General features: G+C 44.0%; 1 protein-coding gene across 1 annotated transcript; it reads left to right on the top strand.

Moving 5' to 3' along the window:
- Positions 1 to 2,465: 2,465 nt before the first annotated feature.
- Positions 2,466 to 8,322, top strand: LOC139767102 (U-scoloptoxin(01)-Cw1a-like). Its single transcript, XM_071696087.1, has 3 exons — positions 2,466 to 2,532; positions 6,499 to 6,758; positions 7,044 to 8,322. The coding sequence occupies exons 2-3, from the start codon at positions 6,552 to 6,554 to the stop codon at positions 7,215 to 7,217; spliced, it is 381 nt and encodes a 126-aa protein (XP_071552188.1). The 5' UTR covers positions 2,466 to 2,532; positions 6,499 to 6,551; the 3' UTR covers positions 7,218 to 8,322.
- Positions 8,323 to 19,166: the final 10,844 nt, after the last annotated feature.

Raw genomic sequence — 19,166 nt, 5'->3', positions numbered from 1 at the left:
TAACGAATCACGTTACCATCTGTTATGTGACAAATGAAAATAGTCTCTCCAGGTATAGCGGAATAGAGAGGGTCATTAGGTGTCTTTATTTTCTTGTATCCAGCGGCATAAGGTACTTAGGCGCAGCTCGACGCCCACAACAGCTGGTGTGTGCTGTCTGTCATCTTCATGTTATTAACCCTTGACCTTACAGGAAAGCAGTGGAATTTTTGGTGAAAATTGTACGAAACTTTAAATATACAGAGAGGTTTATGGAATGGGGTTTGTGTGTCAATTGTAGTGTATGGTGTGTGTGTGTGTGTGTGTGTGTGTGTGTGTGTGTGTGTGTGTGTGTGTGTGTGTGTAGGACGTGTTTGAAGTGTGTTGTATATGGATGGAGTCGATGTGGGTGTAGGGGGATGAGGGCTTGTTGTATCTGTGGGAGCAATTATCGTATAGTTTGCGATAATTTCACTGTGACATGTACATCCTTCATTAACCCTATCGTTTTTGATATGTAAATGATATACGTTACCTTTTCCACTCAGTTTCTCGTCAATTTCCCATGCAAGAGATTGGTGAAAGCATGACGCTATAATATGTTACATCCTGATCACACTCGTCACTAACTCTGCTGTAGCGAGTGTGCTCATGGTCACACACACCTCAGTCCTTGTACGGGAGGAAACCACGTGGTGTTTCGCTTTCCTTCCGTCGTGTGTGTCTGTAGACCTGCTTCATAAAGCTCTGTGATCGACGACTCTCTTCTCTGCTTCACGTTGCCCTTCTAACTGATTCCTTCTCCTCCTCCCCAACCAGCCAAATAAAAAGTAAAAGAGTAAAAAGGAAACTCAGCGAGACCAGCCGTACCATTTTGTACGTTAAGGCTATCATCTGGCAGTGCTTGATTAAGTAAAGGTATTCGTAATGCTTTACCAATAACAGGTGAGATATTTCAGAATGATATCTGTTTAAGAGCTATATTGCTGAAGTATTAATTGAAGGTAATGTGCATAGAAAATAAAACATATGTCAAAAGAGGGATAGGTAAGGAATAGATGAGTAGTGAGGTAAGTTATTCGTTAGATCAAAACCATCCGCTTAAACGAAGGTAGATTGACAACAAGTAAAACTATGCATATTGTGTAAATCGGCGTCTTTTCGAGGTCTGCGTTCCGTCCTAAAGAAGCGGATGTACTATGATCACACACGGGCCTCCAGAGGGGTCGTGTCTTGTACAAGGTGACGGGAACCCACTTTCGAGGTCACATCAGGCGGGGAAGGTAAGTGGGCGAGGAATGCAGGACGCCCAGGGCTTGTGAAGGAAGAGGGACATACAAAGAATACAAAGGAAGACAAAGAGGAATAGACCAGTAGGGCCCTCTCGTGGCTGCTTGGAAGAAGATGAGATACCTGGAAACTAAGGTGGTAAGAGCTGGGAGGCAGACAGATCAGGAGAAGTACCTGTGGGCTTTATACGTAAAAAGAACAGGAGATTGTGTAAATCATGGACGTGTAACGAAGCATTTTTGAAGCCTCTTCTTCAAAGTTATATTTGGTACTGCTTTCAACTACTGTAATTCGTGAATGACTCTATACGTTATATAATCCAGGTGTAGCAGTGCTTCGACTCGTTCCAAGTAATGAACCGTTCGAGAATGGTGGGGATTGCTGAGTTGATTTGGGAACTCGGGGTAATTGTTGGCAAATACTGACTGACTTGACCTATTGACAGTCTGTCAGAGGGTAAGGCTTCCTCTGCCTGTGGACGGTTGTAAGATGTAACCAAGGAGGTCCCCCAGTTGGACTGTTATAAGAACTACAGGGAACACAGACGTGTTAGGACGAATTCCATGTTGTAATGAAAGACATTTCGAATCTGTACGAAACCCAGAGGACTGATGAAACCCAGACTAACTAGGATATACTGATGTAAGCAAATATTGTGATTCTCGACGAATGAAAAACACTCGTCCGCGTCCATGAGCTTACAAACAGAGCATATATATATATATATATATATATATATATATATATATATATATATATATATATATATATATATATATACATTATCAGTATTATTTTATACTTATTTTATCATTATTATTATTATTATTTTTTAGCAGACTTTGATTTTCCTTCAGGTAAAAAATCCGTGTTTATAAGCCTGTTAGAATCAGTATAAAGCCGATTATTCTCATCATCAGATTAACGTTTCCATGGAACTAATTCATTGTTGTTGCTTTTTCTTTTTTTCCGACATACTGGCCTTTCACTACCATGTGCAGTTTTATGTGCGTGATGGAGAGATTGGATGCTTATGTGAGGGAGAGAGGGAGAGGATGAGTGAGAGAACTTTGCATCATGAGAACGAAAGAAAAGACGTTCTCGTAGTCGTGGCTAATAAAAGGACGTTAACAAAAAACGGAGGCCTGCGTGGGTCTTGACGCATGCGCGCACCGGGGTACAGCCCTTGGCTTGAGTATAAAGGTGGGGCACGGGCACGCCTTGTGCCCACACCGCGCCAAGCGCCCGTCTGCCGTCCTACTGGTGAGTGACACAACAAGACACACCTACCTCGTGTGGATAATATATATATAAATATATATATATATATATATATATATATATATATATATATATATATATATATATATATATATATATATATATATATTCTTTTTTTTTTTGTTGTCTCAATACTTTACCACAGAAGTGCTAAAAGTGAGAGGTATAGTTACGAGGTCAGTGGTCCTTACGAGTGCAATGACTGATTTTTTAAGGGTTGTGAAAACATTTCGACTCTCTCTCTCTCTCTCTCTCTCTCTCTCTCTCTCTCTCTCTCTCTCACACACACACACACACACACACACACACACACACACACACACACACACACACACACACACATATATATATATATATATATATATATATATATATATATATATATATATATATATATATATATATATATTTGTAACCTAGCGGCCCGAGTATTAATCAACAGTGCTACTGATCGTACGTCGAAGGCCAGTAATTCGCGAGCAGTGTCTTCCCACGGATAATCATGATGCAAGAACGAGAAAATGAATAGGAAGGCTATGACTAACAGCGAGAAAATAGCGTACGCACTGAATTATTTCTTCCAGCACTCAGACAATTGTGCGTTTTGCCATTCTCTCAAAATTTGATACTTTATCACGGTAGACAAAGCAGTCATACACTGGATTATAGTCTACGATGTACACTGTGGTCATACGCTGGATTATAGTCTACGATGTACACTGTGGTCATACACTGGATTATAGTCTACGATGTACACTGTGGTCATACACTGGATTATAATCTACGATGTACACTGTGGTCATACGCTGGATTATAGTCTACGATGTACACTGTGGTCATACGCTGGATTATAGTCTACGATGTACACTGTGGTCATACGCTGGATTATAGTCTAGAGGTCATAAGAAGTATTCAGGTGACGAAGGCACACCCACCTCGACAGTGCATGACTTCATCGCACGGGTTTCAGCAACTGCACAAAGATCGAGACATACGCGAAATTAAGAGACATGAGTTTAGGTCATGGGGGGTTGCAAAGTTGTTTAGATATCTCTTTACTTATGCTCACACCTCATGTTTTTGGCAGTTTTCATCCCTGTTTTAAAGATAAGCAATATATACAAAAAGTAGTTATTACTCCTAATATATATCTTTCAGAATATTCAGAGCCAATTTTACCAGAATTTTTTCTTAAGAGTTAAATCAAATTTTTTTTTTTCTCCTCGTGTGGTTGGTCAGGCGAGCAAGGCTCGGGCCGGGATGGTGTCTGGGACTCCCCGGCATGACTCATACCTTGTTAGTTTCCCGGCCAGACTGTTTGGCCGTGTCGGCCTCAGGCCACTTGAGTCTTCTGGAACTTCTTGTACCTCTGATGGGAGGATGCGCAGGTCGGGACCAGCCTTGCAACGACGCTTCTCCCCCGTTATACAGCCACACTTAGTCGTGATAAAATGGCTCTCTCTCTCTCTCTCTCTCTCTCTCTCTCTCTCTCTCTCTCTCTCTCTCTCTCTCTCTCTCTCTCTCTCTCTCTCTCTCTAAGCTACATACATAGTCCCACAACCAGTATCTGCTCAGTTGTAGGCCACAGACAGGGTCTATGTGTGTGGCGACTTCAACACAGGTAATGGTTATCCCAGTTTCCCTCTGCCTGCGGGCGTCGTCTGCGAGGGAAATATTTCTCCCCATTCCCTGACCATCTTCCCAGCCGGCCGGCCACTCTGACCTTTGTGTCTCCCCCGCTGTCTCAGGACAAAATAGGAAATTCCTCTGTTCAACCCCCGGGGGTCAAGGACGATCGGTTCCCTGGCGGGGAATTTCTCCCATCATGTTACGTTCAGCACTCCAGCGGTCGTGTAAGGCTCGTAGTGTCTTATTCCCCATGTTCGTATTGCTGTTTTCACTATGTATTTTTGTTTACCTGTCTGAAGTTTTATGAATGATTTAATTTCCAGGTTTTGTATATATGTTATATATATATATATATATATATATATATATATATATATATATATATATATATATATATATATATATATATATATATATTAGACATTCTTTTCTAATTTGTCTTTGAAAATGTTTTACATTTTCATGTATTTAAAGAGAAGATAGTTTACACTTATCAACTACCGTTCCATTTAGATGCCTGTTGCTTAAAAATCATTATAAGGTGTATGTTACTACCTCATAAAGCAGTTGCTTCAAGTACTTCAACCCTGGAGTACGGACGTACGGCTCTTTGTTAAGCTGTGCTGTTCTCTAGCGGTCCCCGTTACCTGTGTGAAAGTTTACGCCAGGTCTTACTGTCGTGTTCAGGAAGGCGTTATATGGACATACCTCTCCGGCGCCGCATGCGGTGAAACATTACCATAAGGTAAATGGGAAGCGAACTGCCCAGCCTAGGTATTGCTCGGGAGACTGGGAGATATTGTGGTGGCCGCTGGGGAGGTGAGGAGGTATTAGTCATGTGGCGAGGGGAGAGGATATGAACATTTAAGACCAAGGTTGCTTCCCGTTAACACCATCGCCGCGTTAAGCATTCGTCTTCAGCACCACAATAACCATCATTGCCACGGTACAGAAGCCACCAGGACCTGCTGGTGCCCCAGTGGTTAAGCAGGGACGGTCAGCCCGGCCACGTGGTCGATGAGGAGGGCTGTAGAGATGGAGTGTGGGAGGGAAGGTTGAGAGGACGCACGTAATGTTGATTAGGAAGGGGAGTAGGCAGGATGAAGGAGATGCTATCATTATTTCTCGCCGCCATCACGGGGGCGGACACCCTCTCCTTGTTCAGAAATCATAAGAATTCTTTTTATGTTATCCTGTGGATGTTAAGAGGCCGGTCCTCTCTTGGTTTATCCTCCATTAAGGTGTGGTTATGTTCGCGGCGTAACATCAGGGGGTAAATGGTCGATCTCCACGATCGGCGACGAGTGTACTACAACACCCCATAAATTCTCATTAGACTGTGAGCCCTACTGTGTTGCGACCGTGGGGGTGGCGATACAAATCATGGAGTGTCGACCGATATATTGGCGGCCGCAGGGTTTCGGTTCTTGGAAGATATAAGCAGTGGGCAGCAGGTTCTTCTGAAGGACAAAGAGTAAGGCTGGTGAATCTTGGGTAGACTGCGAGAATGACCTTCGCTAAGGGAGGAGGACGTTGGTGTTCGATGGGTAAGGAGATGGAAAGATGGGCAGGACCTCTCCTCACAGTAGAGGGAGTCCATATGAAAAATAGGTAATGAAAGCGTTGCTAGCTCAGCCGCGGTTATCTGCCTGTCTGCATCCTAACTAGACATGTGTTTAATACCATTGACGTTGGGAGAAAACAGGAGGAATAGTGAGAGGCACGGATCGAACAAAGGCGAATTCCCTTCAGACGAGGGTCGGGGACTGGGGCAAACAGAGGACGGTGGTGGTATGGTCGCCTCCCTCTCCAGTACTTGGGTTTTCCCCTGCGAGCGGTGTGACCCCGTGAGAGCGTTGTCCTTTGAGTGTATGGGGGTTTTGCCACACTATCCAGGTGAAGGCAATTTCATAACCAGCCTCTTCATTAACGTCGGAGGTGAGGTTTTTCTGAGTGTGACATTATGTCTGATATTTATCACTGTTAAAAATGTGTAGAGACAGGTTGTGGGTATTATGTTCATGCTTGTCATTTGACACTTCTCTAGATTTACGGTACCTCATGCTTGACCTTTGACCCTTCTATAGATCTACGGTACCTCGCGCTTGACCTTTTGACACCTCTAGATTTACGGTACCTCATGCTTGACCTTTGACACTTCTGTAGATCTTCGGTACCTTATGCTTGACTTTTGACACCTCTAGATCTGTGGTACCTCATGGAGGTACCAATGATAATATTAAGTGTACTACTACCGTGGTGCATGTGATCCTCCTCCCTCCTCGCCCAGATGCTCTGATCTTGTCCCTGTGTTTGCAGTCCCAGCACTGCTACACCCACATCACCGCCCCTCAACAACCTTCGCCACCATCATGAAGGTCATTATCGTGCTGTCTGCTCTCCTGGCCGTGGCCGCCGCCCGGATGGCCTACGTGTTTTCCTCTGGCTACGAAGAGATCGTGGGGCAACCCGTGCAGGACTTCTCCTGCGACAACCGCCAGTACGGCTACTACGCCGACATGACAAACAATTGCCAGATCTTCCACGTCTGTCTCCCTCTGGTCGACGACCTGGGCGAGGTAAGGTGTTCGACGATGGTCGGCAACGTTTTTTTTTTTTTTTTTTCCTCCATCATCAGGTGTTCCACGAATCCTCAGAAGCTGATATTAAGATCTAATGAGACAAAAACGTATAAAGTCTTCTTAATGTTGTTCATATTCTCTGCTTCATCTAAAACTTTAGTCATCATATCAAGAGTCATATTGATTTCCATTATTAAACTGTACAATACACGATGATGGGATAATGTTTTCAGTCAGAAATATATAAGAAAATAACTTTTTTCCCCCTCCTCTCCTGAGCAGACGACATCCGTGGAGCACTTCTCCTTCTTCTGCCCGAACCAGACGGTCTTCAATCAGGAGTCCCTCACCTGCACGGATTCCGTGGACGCCTTCCCCTGCGACCAGGCCGCCACCCTGTACGACCTCGTCAACTCCGAGTTCGGCAGGATTCCCGAGGACAACCTCCGGAAGTAGATGATGACCAGGGGTAGCTCGACGCACGACGCTGAGGGAGTGCGACCCAGGGTGTGGAGTGTGACCCTAGGAGTAGAGTGTGACCCAAGGATGGTGTTCTTTTTTCCCCCCCACATTCACAGAGAGAAATGATACACTACGCACATACAAACAGATTCATACACACACACACGGTCCTCCGTGGTGTAGTGGTTAACGTTACTGCCCATGGCATTCGGCCCACACCCAACCCAGGTATTCACCCTCTTTCGGGGCTGTCCATGTGCGTGTGAATGCACACGTAGAGGTAGAGACGTGGTACATTTATACAAGGTCAAAAGATGGAGCCACAGAAGTTTAAAAGTCCCCTTATAACATACAAATAGTAATGATACGCTTTTATCACACACACACACACACACACACACACACACACACACACACACACACACACACATATATATATATATATATATATATATATATATATATATATATATACACTGGAATGCCATCCGTGTCACACTCCTTCACTGGATCTTTAGAACCAAGTCTTGCGTGTCACCAAAAATACCTCGACGACGATGTTGGATTGATCATTATGTATAGGAACTATTTATTTATCTTTTTTTTTTATATGAAACGAAGTAAAGAAATTAGTCCGAGACGGAACTGCTTACTTTAAGCTCATTGTTTACGCATATCTTACAGTCTTTCTACTTCTTTGAAGTTTGTAAATTAAAGTGTATGTTTGCAGTTTGTAAATAAATATGTATGTTTTTAGTTTGTATATAACAATAAGTGGAAACATCCTAATCACCATCACTTGTGATGAAGTACATTAATATGCTTTTTGTAATCACTAAAGGGAGACTCACGTAACTTGTTTCACATCAGATAAACGTCTCTCTCGTCAGTAGTTTTCCTGCGTCATGTGATCTACGGGTGGGTGTTACAAAGGGCTGGTTATCCCTGTAACACGTTACTTGTTCATCATCACCAGCTGGCCTGTGACAGGAAAACAAGACTAACGATAGAGTGACGAAAAAAGATGGAAAAAATATTCATTTTGCCATGAGTGTTTGAGACGGTTATGATGGGTCAGAATAAACAGTTTTCACTTTCACATGTGTTTGGATCCTGTTAGTTTCATCTTCATAGTCATTCCGTCTAAAAGAAAAGTAGATACTAATTTTTGGACATTTCTGACTATGGAGAGAGTAATGGTAACTGTGGAATTAGTGTTCACTACATGTATTTATGTAGAGGAAGCCATTTTCAATAAGTTCCACTAAAGATATCCATAAAAAGAAATATATCTGAAGTACATTTTCATCTCCCACACCTGATAACGCGATATCCACAGCCTCTCTGTGTTATCATAACTTCTGCTTTCTACATGTAAGATCTATGTCAACAGCTACATAGCAGTTCACCTCCAGCTCGCAACAGACCTCTGTCTTCAAAACAACATCGATCTGGTACCTTATTATACTTGAGCAACTCTGCGGCCAAGCGCAGTTTTCCACCCCATTTCGAGTTCGGATTCGCCTTTTCATTGCTTGTTTCGTAGCTTTCACAGTTTTATGTAATTTAAGTCTACTTATACGAGCTGTTGAGGTGTGTTAAGCTTAAGTCCCTTAGAAAAAGAAGAAAGAAAAGAAAACGGTGTGATGGGCAGAAAACATGGTCTGTGGCGGTGGTACCTCCCACAACCATAGATGTGGCTGACTTCAGAGAGGAGTAAGAGGATTGAAACTAGGTCTGAATTTCATGTCTTGAGGCCGGTATGACTTACAATGCAGACTTCTTTCTCAAGGTATGATAAAAGAGAGTGAAGTACTCATATACAACGAGTTAGTAGAGTCGTATTTGTTTTCATAATGATTGTAGAAAGTTAGCAGTCCTATTTTTCTTTAAAACTCTCATTTTGCAATTTCTGCTTGGCAACTTTTGTTGCTGGTTTAACTAGTTCATTAAATAATGTACTGTGCTTATGTATGGAGTGGATACAGCAAAACACAGAATATTCTGTAGGACTGAGCTACGGATGGTTGGTCCTGGTCTCTGTGCAACAAGCATAGCAACTGGAGGGTGGATGTGTGTAGATGAGGCCGTTTTTCTTATATTTTTGACAATACCTTGCCAAGGCGGTGTAGAGGAAATCATGTAAACAAAAGACAGAAATGTAATTTCCTGTTCATACCATTCGGGGAGACAGTTTTGCTCTCATGATATGCCCCATCTTCCGAACTGTCTCTGATGTCATAGAGTGCAAGATTTACTTTGCATTCTGTCACAGTAGACTTTACCAGCCATATGTTATACCAACTTTGAAGTTTGCTTTTATGTGTGTAAGGTTAAAAGACGAGGCCTCACAAGTGTCATGCGCCCTCCGCGTGATGCACAACCAATCACAAAGTAATCACAGGCTCAACGTCAGTATGGAATGCTGTGTGTTTTGACCATACTGTGTTATATACATGGCATGAATGTATAGAGAAGCAATATTGTCATCATATGTATGTTATGTACTTTCATCAACAGAGTAGGAGAGCATCTTGGAAATTACCCAAAGGCATCAAAACAGTACACTACCATGAATATTCTGCTTGAAGAAATGATTCCTATGCCTTTTATTTCAAGGATATTGTGATTTGAAAAAGTGCCCTAGTTTTGATCTTTGTAGTCCATAATTAGATTAGAGCAGCAGCTGGAAATGTATGAAATTCAGAATGTTGGGCGTTCAAATCTGTTAGTTACTATATGTAACTAAACGTGGACCGTGTGGTAAACTAGAAGAAAATAAACCAAAGTCATGCTCGTAACTTCTCATTTTCTCTAGCAGGTTATCTTAGAAAATGGATGCTCTGTAGTTCTGTAAGATAAACTCAGCGAATCCAGCGACTATCTGACTAGATTCACTGGTGAGAAATAAGCAGTGCCAGCCTACAGCAGATATGAATAAGTTTGTTGTGCTTCCAATCATGAACTTAATTTTGTACATAAGTCTGATTGTATTTGAGATTACATTTGTGTAATTGTGGAAATGTATCCTGATCGGATTAAGAGTTCGAACATTAATTCCTTTGAACACAGGATTTTCTTAGATTCCTTTATCGTCACATGTAATCGCCAAGGAGCTACCGTTGACTGGGTCTTGTGCAAATTACTTAATATGGCCCCTATGGTTAAGGAATATGAAAAACTTTTTCAATTTCAAAGACTATTCTTTTTTTTCATAGTATCTGGATACTCTTATTCATATGATGGTACTTTTTTCGGATGATCATATGGGATCATATGGGAAGTAGTTGAGTACACAGTACGTAAGTTGCCACAGCCTGCCTTGTCATCTGTTATGATTGTCAAACGTTTTTCAGATCTTGTCAGTAAAGAACACGTGAAGCAGATCCATGGGTAACCAGAGCCTTCCTCACCCTCATCAAGCCCACAAACTCCTCCTCGGGATCATTCGGGAGGTAACCAGACTCCTCCGTGGTCTTTCTGTGGATGATCCTTAGTGCTCAGCAGGTCTTTCTTTTACTCAGATCATGTATACATGAAGTGTTGGAACGTCGCTCAGATCATGTGTACTTGAGGTGTTGGAACGTCTCAGATCTTGTACACTTGAGGTGTTGAGTGACTGGGAGTTGTTACTCGTATGAGGTGTTCAGCAGCCTGGCTACGGCGGTGTACGATGGACTGCAGCCTTTTTAGGGATTGTGTGAGGGGAAGCATAGCATTGGTAGGCGATGGTGTGGGGGGTATAGTACATCCTTGTTGGGGATGTAGTGGAATGGTGTAAAGCGGGCTGGTGTAGGGTGTAAAAACCATCCTGCCTCGGGAGGGTTAAGTGGTGGAGAACCGCCGTGGTGGGGGGCTGGTACGTTGGTGGACAGTTGTATGAACAGATTTGGCAGGGAAGTGGTGAACAGCCTTACTATGGGTGATATGTAGTTGGGAGTGGGGAGCGGTATGTGATAATGAGGAAGGAACCTTGCCTGAGGCGGTACTGGTGTGCAGTGAATGACAGCTAAGTAATCCTGAGTCTTCTCCTAGAATGAACAAAACGAAATGAATGATGACCGGACAAACGACCGAACCAGAATCAACGAATTATCCAGATCTAAGATCTATCCTGCCTCGCTGTCCACCAGGAACAGACATCCACGAGTTTAGGACATTCGCTCACGTGATCTTTGTCGTGTTGCCTGGCCGGGCAGGATCTGCGTCCAAGTAACGACACCGTCAGCAAGATTAGCTTTATATCGTGTATATATGTTTCGTATTTATCGTTATATGCATTGTGTCTATCGTCGCAGTATGACGCTGGTATGACGGGGATGTTACAAAATATGTGTATGTTGAGTACCTAAGTGCTCCGTCGGCCTCGCCGGGCCATCGTGTCCGACACAGTCAGTAACACTTAAGAGGCAGTAGACCCTCAGCCTCCGCCATGTTGGATACATCACGTACTCTGTGTTTGACTTCCCTCCCCTTCCCCTCCCCACCGCCTCCCATAAAGACTCACCACATAATTAACCTCTGACCCTCTGACCCCACCGTCCTCCTGGCGGATGGCATGGCTAGGGGGGTTTTGAACGGCGCGGCATATTACCTGTTCACCTTGGTGTCAGGATTCCCCAGTAGGGGTTGATGATGAAAGAGGCGTGGGCGGGCCGGGGAAAGTGGACAGGGAATAATGGCACTGTGGAGTGTGTGTGTGGGGTAGGGGGTTGTCGATGCCTCTGGGGTGGAAGGAAGAAGTACCTCCCTGCTGGTGGTTCGCGGGAGGGAGCTGGTGTTGGGATGAGTGGTCGTTCCAGTGAATGGAGAGCTTCAGGACGCATTGAAGTGGATGATGAGATGACCCGACGGATGAAGAAATGATCCTGTGGATGAGGTAGACCAGGGGAATTATTTCTGAGATGAGTAGATGCTGATGGCTCGTCTGGATTGATCTACCGATGGTTTGATGTCCTGTAACTCTCTACTCACTCCTGTCACTAGTTATCATTGGTGTTTTACGCAACACTGGCACCCAGCATCTTCACCAGTGGATACGCCATGAAAAGAAACACCGCATCAGCGTCGCCATTCGTATATATGATAAGTCAAAATAGATTTAATATTCTCTGAGAATGATGATTACAGATTATCGAAGGTGGCCTACTCTCTTTAGTCAGGTTCTTTTTAAGTGAATATCTACGAGTCACAGAAGTTAACGAATGAATATGAGCGGGTAGAAATATCAGAAAGTACAGATAGGTTCTTCTGACTTTGCAGGTTCACTTGAGTCGGTTTGATTAATGAAGATTCTTTCCTTACTTGGGAGAGAGAGAGAGAGAGAGAGAGAGAGAGAGAGAGAGAGAGAGAGAGAGAGAGAGAGAGAGAGAGAGAGAGAGCATGCAGATTTATGCATCATTGAACGTAGTCATTACCACAGTCGCTGGCAATTTACCACCATCACTACCTCCACCATCCACACCATCACAATCAGTACCACAAACCATGGAAAATGCCACCAGTTGTCAACACTTCCCCCCGACAACCACAGTCACCACCACCACCATCTTCATATTCGCCATCATCATTACCACCACCACTACCGTCTTTGCCAGCGTACATTAGCAAGGGGTTCGTGAGAACGCCTTCACTTTCTCATGGGCTCTCAGATGTTGCCCTCGCAAGAGCGACGATCACGGGGCAGTGGAGAGGCCAGTCCCCTGGCGAACCTCAGCCTCACCTCTTAACCCTTGCGTGGGTTATCCCGTCTCATGTATCGTGGTTGTGCAACATTTTCGCACTTCAAGTCGGAACTGGAAAAATTAATTGCATGCCTACACTCTCATCTCAAAGTGGACGAAGAAAAATGGAATATCAATAGAAATCACACCAGAAAATGATGATTTTTATGTGTAAATTATGGTCCTAGATAGAAGTAACTGTTTGGATATGGAAATCACAGCAGCCGTGGCCATTACGAGGAGAGCGTTTCGTTAAGCATCTGTTGATGGCGAGGCAGAACACATCCAAGACCTCTCTCCTGTGAAAGTTACTCCTCTTTGTTCTCCTGTCCGTCAACGGGTTATTCAGTACCTCTGGATGAACAGCACCGTTGACCGAACAAAACCCAGATGATGTGGGTCACACGGCTAAGTTCGTGGTCACCTGTGGTTTTCCTGACCTCCGTATTCGATGTCAGTGTTCGATATATATGATCAGGTAATAAGAATATTAAGGATGGCGTGGTATGTACAATAAGGGCCAGGTTATGAGTTGTGAGTGTAGGAGAGAGAGAGAGAGAGAGAGAGAGAGAGAGAGAGAGAGAGAGAGAGAGAGAGAGAGAGAGAGAGAGAGAGGTGAGCGTCCGACAGGTGGGTCTTGGCCCCTCGCTGTGGTTGGCCCTGTTGGCGCTTCTGATGCCAGGAGTCAAAGGACATAAAACCCGGGTCAAGCTTCCCACTCTCTTACAGGTACTTCCATTCTCCTTTTTTCTTTTGTTCAGCAGACATCTTCCCATTTTCTTTCCACCGCTGACAACCTCTAATCTCATGAGCATAACGGTTCGGCCTTTGGATATGGTGCCCTGGCCTTTTTGTTCCAGCCCTTAAGGGTCAGGTCAGAGGTCACGCCATCATAGCTCAGGGTAGTATCGTCGTTCTCAGGGGTCGTACCTCCGTGCTGCTCGAGGAGTTAATGACTTTACATGGCAAATTCACATCAGTGGAAGGCAAATTGAGATCACACGTTCCATTTACTGTCTGAAGAAAGATATGAATATGTCCTGAATGAGGGTTAATAACTGTCGCGATCCGAGGCCAGGGTCGAAGCCTCGGAATCATAAGAGCCTGCTCGCAGTGAAGCATGTAAGGTCTCGAACCCCAGAACTCCTCGGAGACTTGTCAAGAGTGTTGTCGGTGAGGACTGAGGGTCAAAATTTGCATGGAGCTAAGGATGAAAGAACTATAAATCCCGCAGAATAAGAGGGAAAGGGAGATTACGGGAACTGTATGGAGTGTGTAGAGATGACAAACGTCCATGATCCTTGCCTGTAAGAGTTGCTTTACAGCCGTGGTTGCGCATCGGGTCTTGCTGGGTCGCGGAAGGCAACGCGCTCCGTGGGTCACTGCCAGCGTTCGCCGCCTGAAGAAGACATGACGATTCGCAGATTTTTGACCCACAGACCCGAGAACACACACACACACACACACACACACACACACACACACACACACACACACACTTAATGCCTGTCTTCTTCTATTCCTTACATCAGGTGAACGATTTAAGTCGTACTGGACGCAGCTGCAGCAGTCGTTATTGCGGCGCTTGTCGTCAGTCCTCCGTAGATGACGATGTGGTGTTTAGCGAACGGCGACCCGTCCCTTTGAACACAGAGAGAGAGAGAGAGAGAGAGAGAGAGAGAGAGAGAGAGAGAGAGAGAGGAGGGGCCACATAAGGAGATGGTATTGCAGGTTTCCCGACGCTCGAGGGGACTATCTAGCCGACCCCCTTATGTCCCCACGCTGTGGGGTCAGGGACGAGGATGGTGCCACGGGTGTGTGTGTGTGTGTGTGTGTGTGTGTGTGTGTGTGTCAGAGGTGGTGGAAGTTGCTAAGGTGGCTGGTACCGTGTGTGTGTGTGTGTGTGTGTGTGTGGCGCAGGGATGCAGATGTTGCCATGCTGGAGTGGGGGGAGCCATGCATGGAAGCAGACGCAGTATTAAGCGTTACTGGTGTGATCATTTTGATGGTAGTGAGGTCATGTGTGTCGTCGGGAGATTATGGTGGCGGGGTTTGTCTGAACAGGTTCAGGTTGGAAATGTACCTCATTATAATCTTTATTATTCATCTTAAGAAAGAAATGGTATTTGAATATTTTTCTACTTACTAAAAGTATTATATTTGTTAGTTTAATGACTTCTTTTCATTGTCAGTAAGTGATCTTTACTAGAAAGAGTTTATTCATTACACACACACACACACACACACACACACACACACACACACACACACACACACACACATATATATATATATATATATACACTCACACATGGATAAGTGAGGCTTCGGTTGTGTACAACCTTACATGACCATTACACGAGATTGGGCATCACCGTAAATATCATACCCATAATGTATTTTATATTATCGACAACGGCTGGTGACCACAGGAACGCAGGTTCATTATAATAATGAGAGTCAGTGTTAGATATGAGGATACGAGCTTTCAAGGGTCACTCACGATTTGGGGTACAACACAAGTTTGGTCCACTGAGCATGACTGCTTACTTATCACCTGGAGTCATCAGACTGTTATGATGATGAGTATGACTACTTATCACTTACACATTTGTGAAGCCCCATCTCCTGTGAGTGTGTGTGTGTGTGTGTGTGTGTGTGTTCACAAAATGACTTTCAGATATTTTCTTTTTTCCCTTCCTGACAAACGTACCCACCAACGACTACATAAATTCCTCGCACTTCGTGACGTAAGAACGTATCGTAATTACGTAGTGATCCTTAAAGGGAGAGAGAGAGAGAGAGAGAGAGAGAGAGAGAGAGAGAGAGAGAGAGAGAGAGAGAGAGAGAGAGAGACGGGACAATTCATTTGCATGAGCATAAAAACGCAGCAAGGGACCCAGCACGAACCTCTTGGGTTTATATGATATTACAGCGCGTCGTGTACCGTCACGGATGATGGATGCACGTTAGCTCAGGGCTTCCGACTTGACCTCTGTTTGTTCTTAGACCGTGATCGGTGATCGACGGGATGCCCTAAGCCAGAAAATCGTAATCCACCAACCCTCCAGTCCTCTGTCCGGCAAGGTTAAAAAAAAAAAAAGGATCTCATTTTACCATGACCCATCATATTCTTGTCGAATTAATTCCAGTGGACGTGTCAGCTTTTGCCTCTCCATCAACCACGGGGAGTCCAGCTGCATGCATATATATATGATTGGAAGGAACCCCTGTGGCAGGAGTGTGTGTATATATATTCGGATACATAGACATCCAAATGTGTATTTCAGTTTCGTTACGCAACAGGACTATAATTCATGATTGTTTCATGCATAATTACGAAATCTACCCCACCTCTCCGCCCACACACACACACACACACACACACACACACACACACACACACACCCGATATCGGTATTTCCCCAGCACCAAGATGGCGTAATACCTATCCCCAGTACTGGTATTGCCACTATCCCCAGTACTGGTATTGCCACTACCCCCAGTACTGGTATTGCCACTATCCCCAGTACTGGTATTGCCACTACCCCCAGTACTGGTATTGCCACTATCCCCAGTACTGGTATTGCCACTATCCCCAGTACTGGTATTGCCACTATCCCCAGTACTGGTATTCCCCCAGGGCAACACCACCAAGGTGAACAGATGTCATCGCCACTTATACCCACACGGCTTTTCATGCAGGGGTGTCAAGGTGACCGAGCTGGTGTTCCTATTGATGTAAAATAGCTTTCCCTTTGTTGTGGGGTTGACTGTAAGTGGTGGCTGAGGACGAGTTAAGAGGGTCGCTCGCTGATTGTGAGCGAGGGCGTGGGGGTGGGGGGGGGGGGTATGTTGGGAGGGTCTTTGAATCTGAACGGCGGCGTGACGTGAAGACGCGTTGACTGGGTCACGGAGAATGCTTGTGATGCAGCTGATAAAGGTGAGGGAGGAATAAGAAATCAAGAAAAGAAAGTGACAGGGAGAGAGAGAGAGAGAGAGAGAGAGAGAGAGAGAGAGAGAGAGAGAGAGAGAGAGAGAGAGAGGGGGGGGGGGGATAAGAATGATCTATGGAAGGAATGAGGGAGGAGTCATTAAAACGCGAAAGGACAAGAAGGTTATAGCGAAGAAAATTAAAGAAAAATAACATGTGCTGAAGAAAAAAAAAAAGATAAAGAAATGACTGAAACGATGATCACAGACGGTAGAGACGCGACCGCCACACAATTTGCCTTGACACCCAACGTTTGTGAAGCCTCCACAAGGTGACGGGTGTGTCTCGTCGTGACCATAAAACCAAACATGTGGGAGGGACATCATTGGCTCACACTCACCTCCGTGCAGAGTGGCTCATGCCTAAGTGCTTGACAGCTACCAGGCGGTAGCTAAATGTACGTGGTGAAGGTCTATGATTATTGGTAATTATATCTACGTCCCTCTAATTGCTGCTGCGGGTATTTGAAAATAGAGGATTATTACAGGGGAGTGCGTCATTAATAAGGTGCAAGGATTATATGATAATTGAGTTGTTTTTCCTTTCTTATTTTTTTCTCTTTCATTGATTTATACTTGCTTATTTTGTATCTCTCTGATTTTCCCCATTTATATATATATATATATATATATATATATATATATATATATATATATATATATATATATATATATATATATATATCGATTCTTTTGTGTTTTAGGGTATCTATATATGTAAGCGTTTCCTGCCTTTGTGAGGTAGCGTTAGGAACAAAGAGGCGCTCCTCACACTTAATTTCAGCAATTACTTTCGGCTTTATCATAATTCCTCATTACTGAGCTGTACCTCGCACATAACGAAGTAATCATGCTGTCTCATGATAGTTCTTATTTTGCATTGAAATTATATACGTAGGTGTACCTCTTCATTTTTTTTTTTTTATATTTTTTTGCATATGTAGCCAGCGCCAACCTTCGTGTGTACAAATAGTTATTGCTTTTAACTGGCTGCTCACTTTGACCAAGGCATGCAGCGTGTAGCACTTGATGCTTATGATGATTATAGATGAATGTTTGAGATACCTGAATCCTTGAGCACGTTGGTGCGCCCCTCGGGTATGAAGGAATGGACCCTTGACGTGAACGAAGGGTCGTAACGTCATGCTCAAGGATCGTGTCGTCTTTCTCAAGGATCGCATCGTCGTACTTAAGGCACGTAAGTGTCGTGCTCAAGGATCGTACCGTCGTCCTCATGATTCGCACTGTCGTGCTCAAGGATCGTACTGTCGTGCTCAAGATTCGTACTCTTGTGCGCAAGGATTGCACTGTCGTGCTCAAGGATCGTACCGTCATTCTCAAGAATCGTCCTATTGTGCACAAGGATCGTACTTTTGTGTTCAAGGATCGTGCCGTCTTGCTCAAGGATCGAACCGTCTTGCTCAAGGATCGAACCGTCTTGCTCAAGAGGTTATAACCTTTGTCTTGGCATACTGTGATGACCCAGACATTGGTAAATCCCAGGCTTGCCTCCCACAACATTCCGTCTATCCCAATATGATAGTGTCAACAAGACCTTACAGTCAAGTCTGAGCTCCGGGAATATCTGGCAGGCTTGCCAGAGAGGTAAACAGATGTGGATGCTGTCTGTTTGTCTGGATTCATTTCTGTACGGGCAACTTCTCCCTCCACTGTATTAGTCAGTATATATATATATATATATATATATATATATATATATATATATATATATATATATATATATACATTCCCTGGGGATAGGGGAGAAAGAATACTTCCCACGTATTCCCTGCGTGTCGTAGAAGGCGACTAAAAGGGAAGGGAGCGGGGGGCTGGAAATCCTCCCCTCTCGTTTTTTTTTTTTCCAAAAGAAGGAACAGAGGAGAGGTCCAGGTGAGGATATTCCCTCAAAGGCCCAGTCCTCTGTTCTTAACGCTACCTCGCTATTGCGGGAAATAGCGAATAGTATGAAAAAAAAAAAAAAAAAAAAAATATATATATATATATATATATATATATATATACTTCAGGCTTTTAAAACCGTGATGGAAATTTCCACTTGAATTCTCCTGAATTGTTCCCTTATTGGAAGTGATGAGGTAATGTTTACGTTTCACTGTGGAACGAGTCTCCCTCACCTTGCTGAGGCTCATTTACAAGGTCCTTTTTTCCAATTCATTAGTCGCTTTTTGTTTCTCTTTTCTCATTTTCCTGATGTCGTTTTTCG

Source organism: Panulirus ornatus, chromosome 59 (genome assembly GCF_036320965.1).
Source record: "Panulirus ornatus isolate Po-2019 chromosome 59, ASM3632096v1, whole genome shotgun sequence".
Classification (NCBI taxonomy): domain Eukaryota; kingdom Metazoa; phylum Arthropoda; class Malacostraca; order Decapoda; family Palinuridae; genus Panulirus; species Panulirus ornatus.
This window is presented reverse-complemented; position numbering and strand designations above follow the sequence as displayed.

What these genes read in the sequence shown, in the direction of transcription:
- LOC139767102 (XM_071696087.1), top strand. Translation starts at nt 6,552, where the DNA reads ATGAAGGTCATTATCGTGCTGTCTGCTCTCCTGGCCGTGGCCGCCGCC. An exon ending in TGGTCGACGACCTGGGCGAG is followed by an intron (nt 6,759 to 7,043) that starts GTAAGGTGTTCG and finishes TCTCCTGAGCAG; the next exon opens with ACGACATCCGTGGAGCACTT.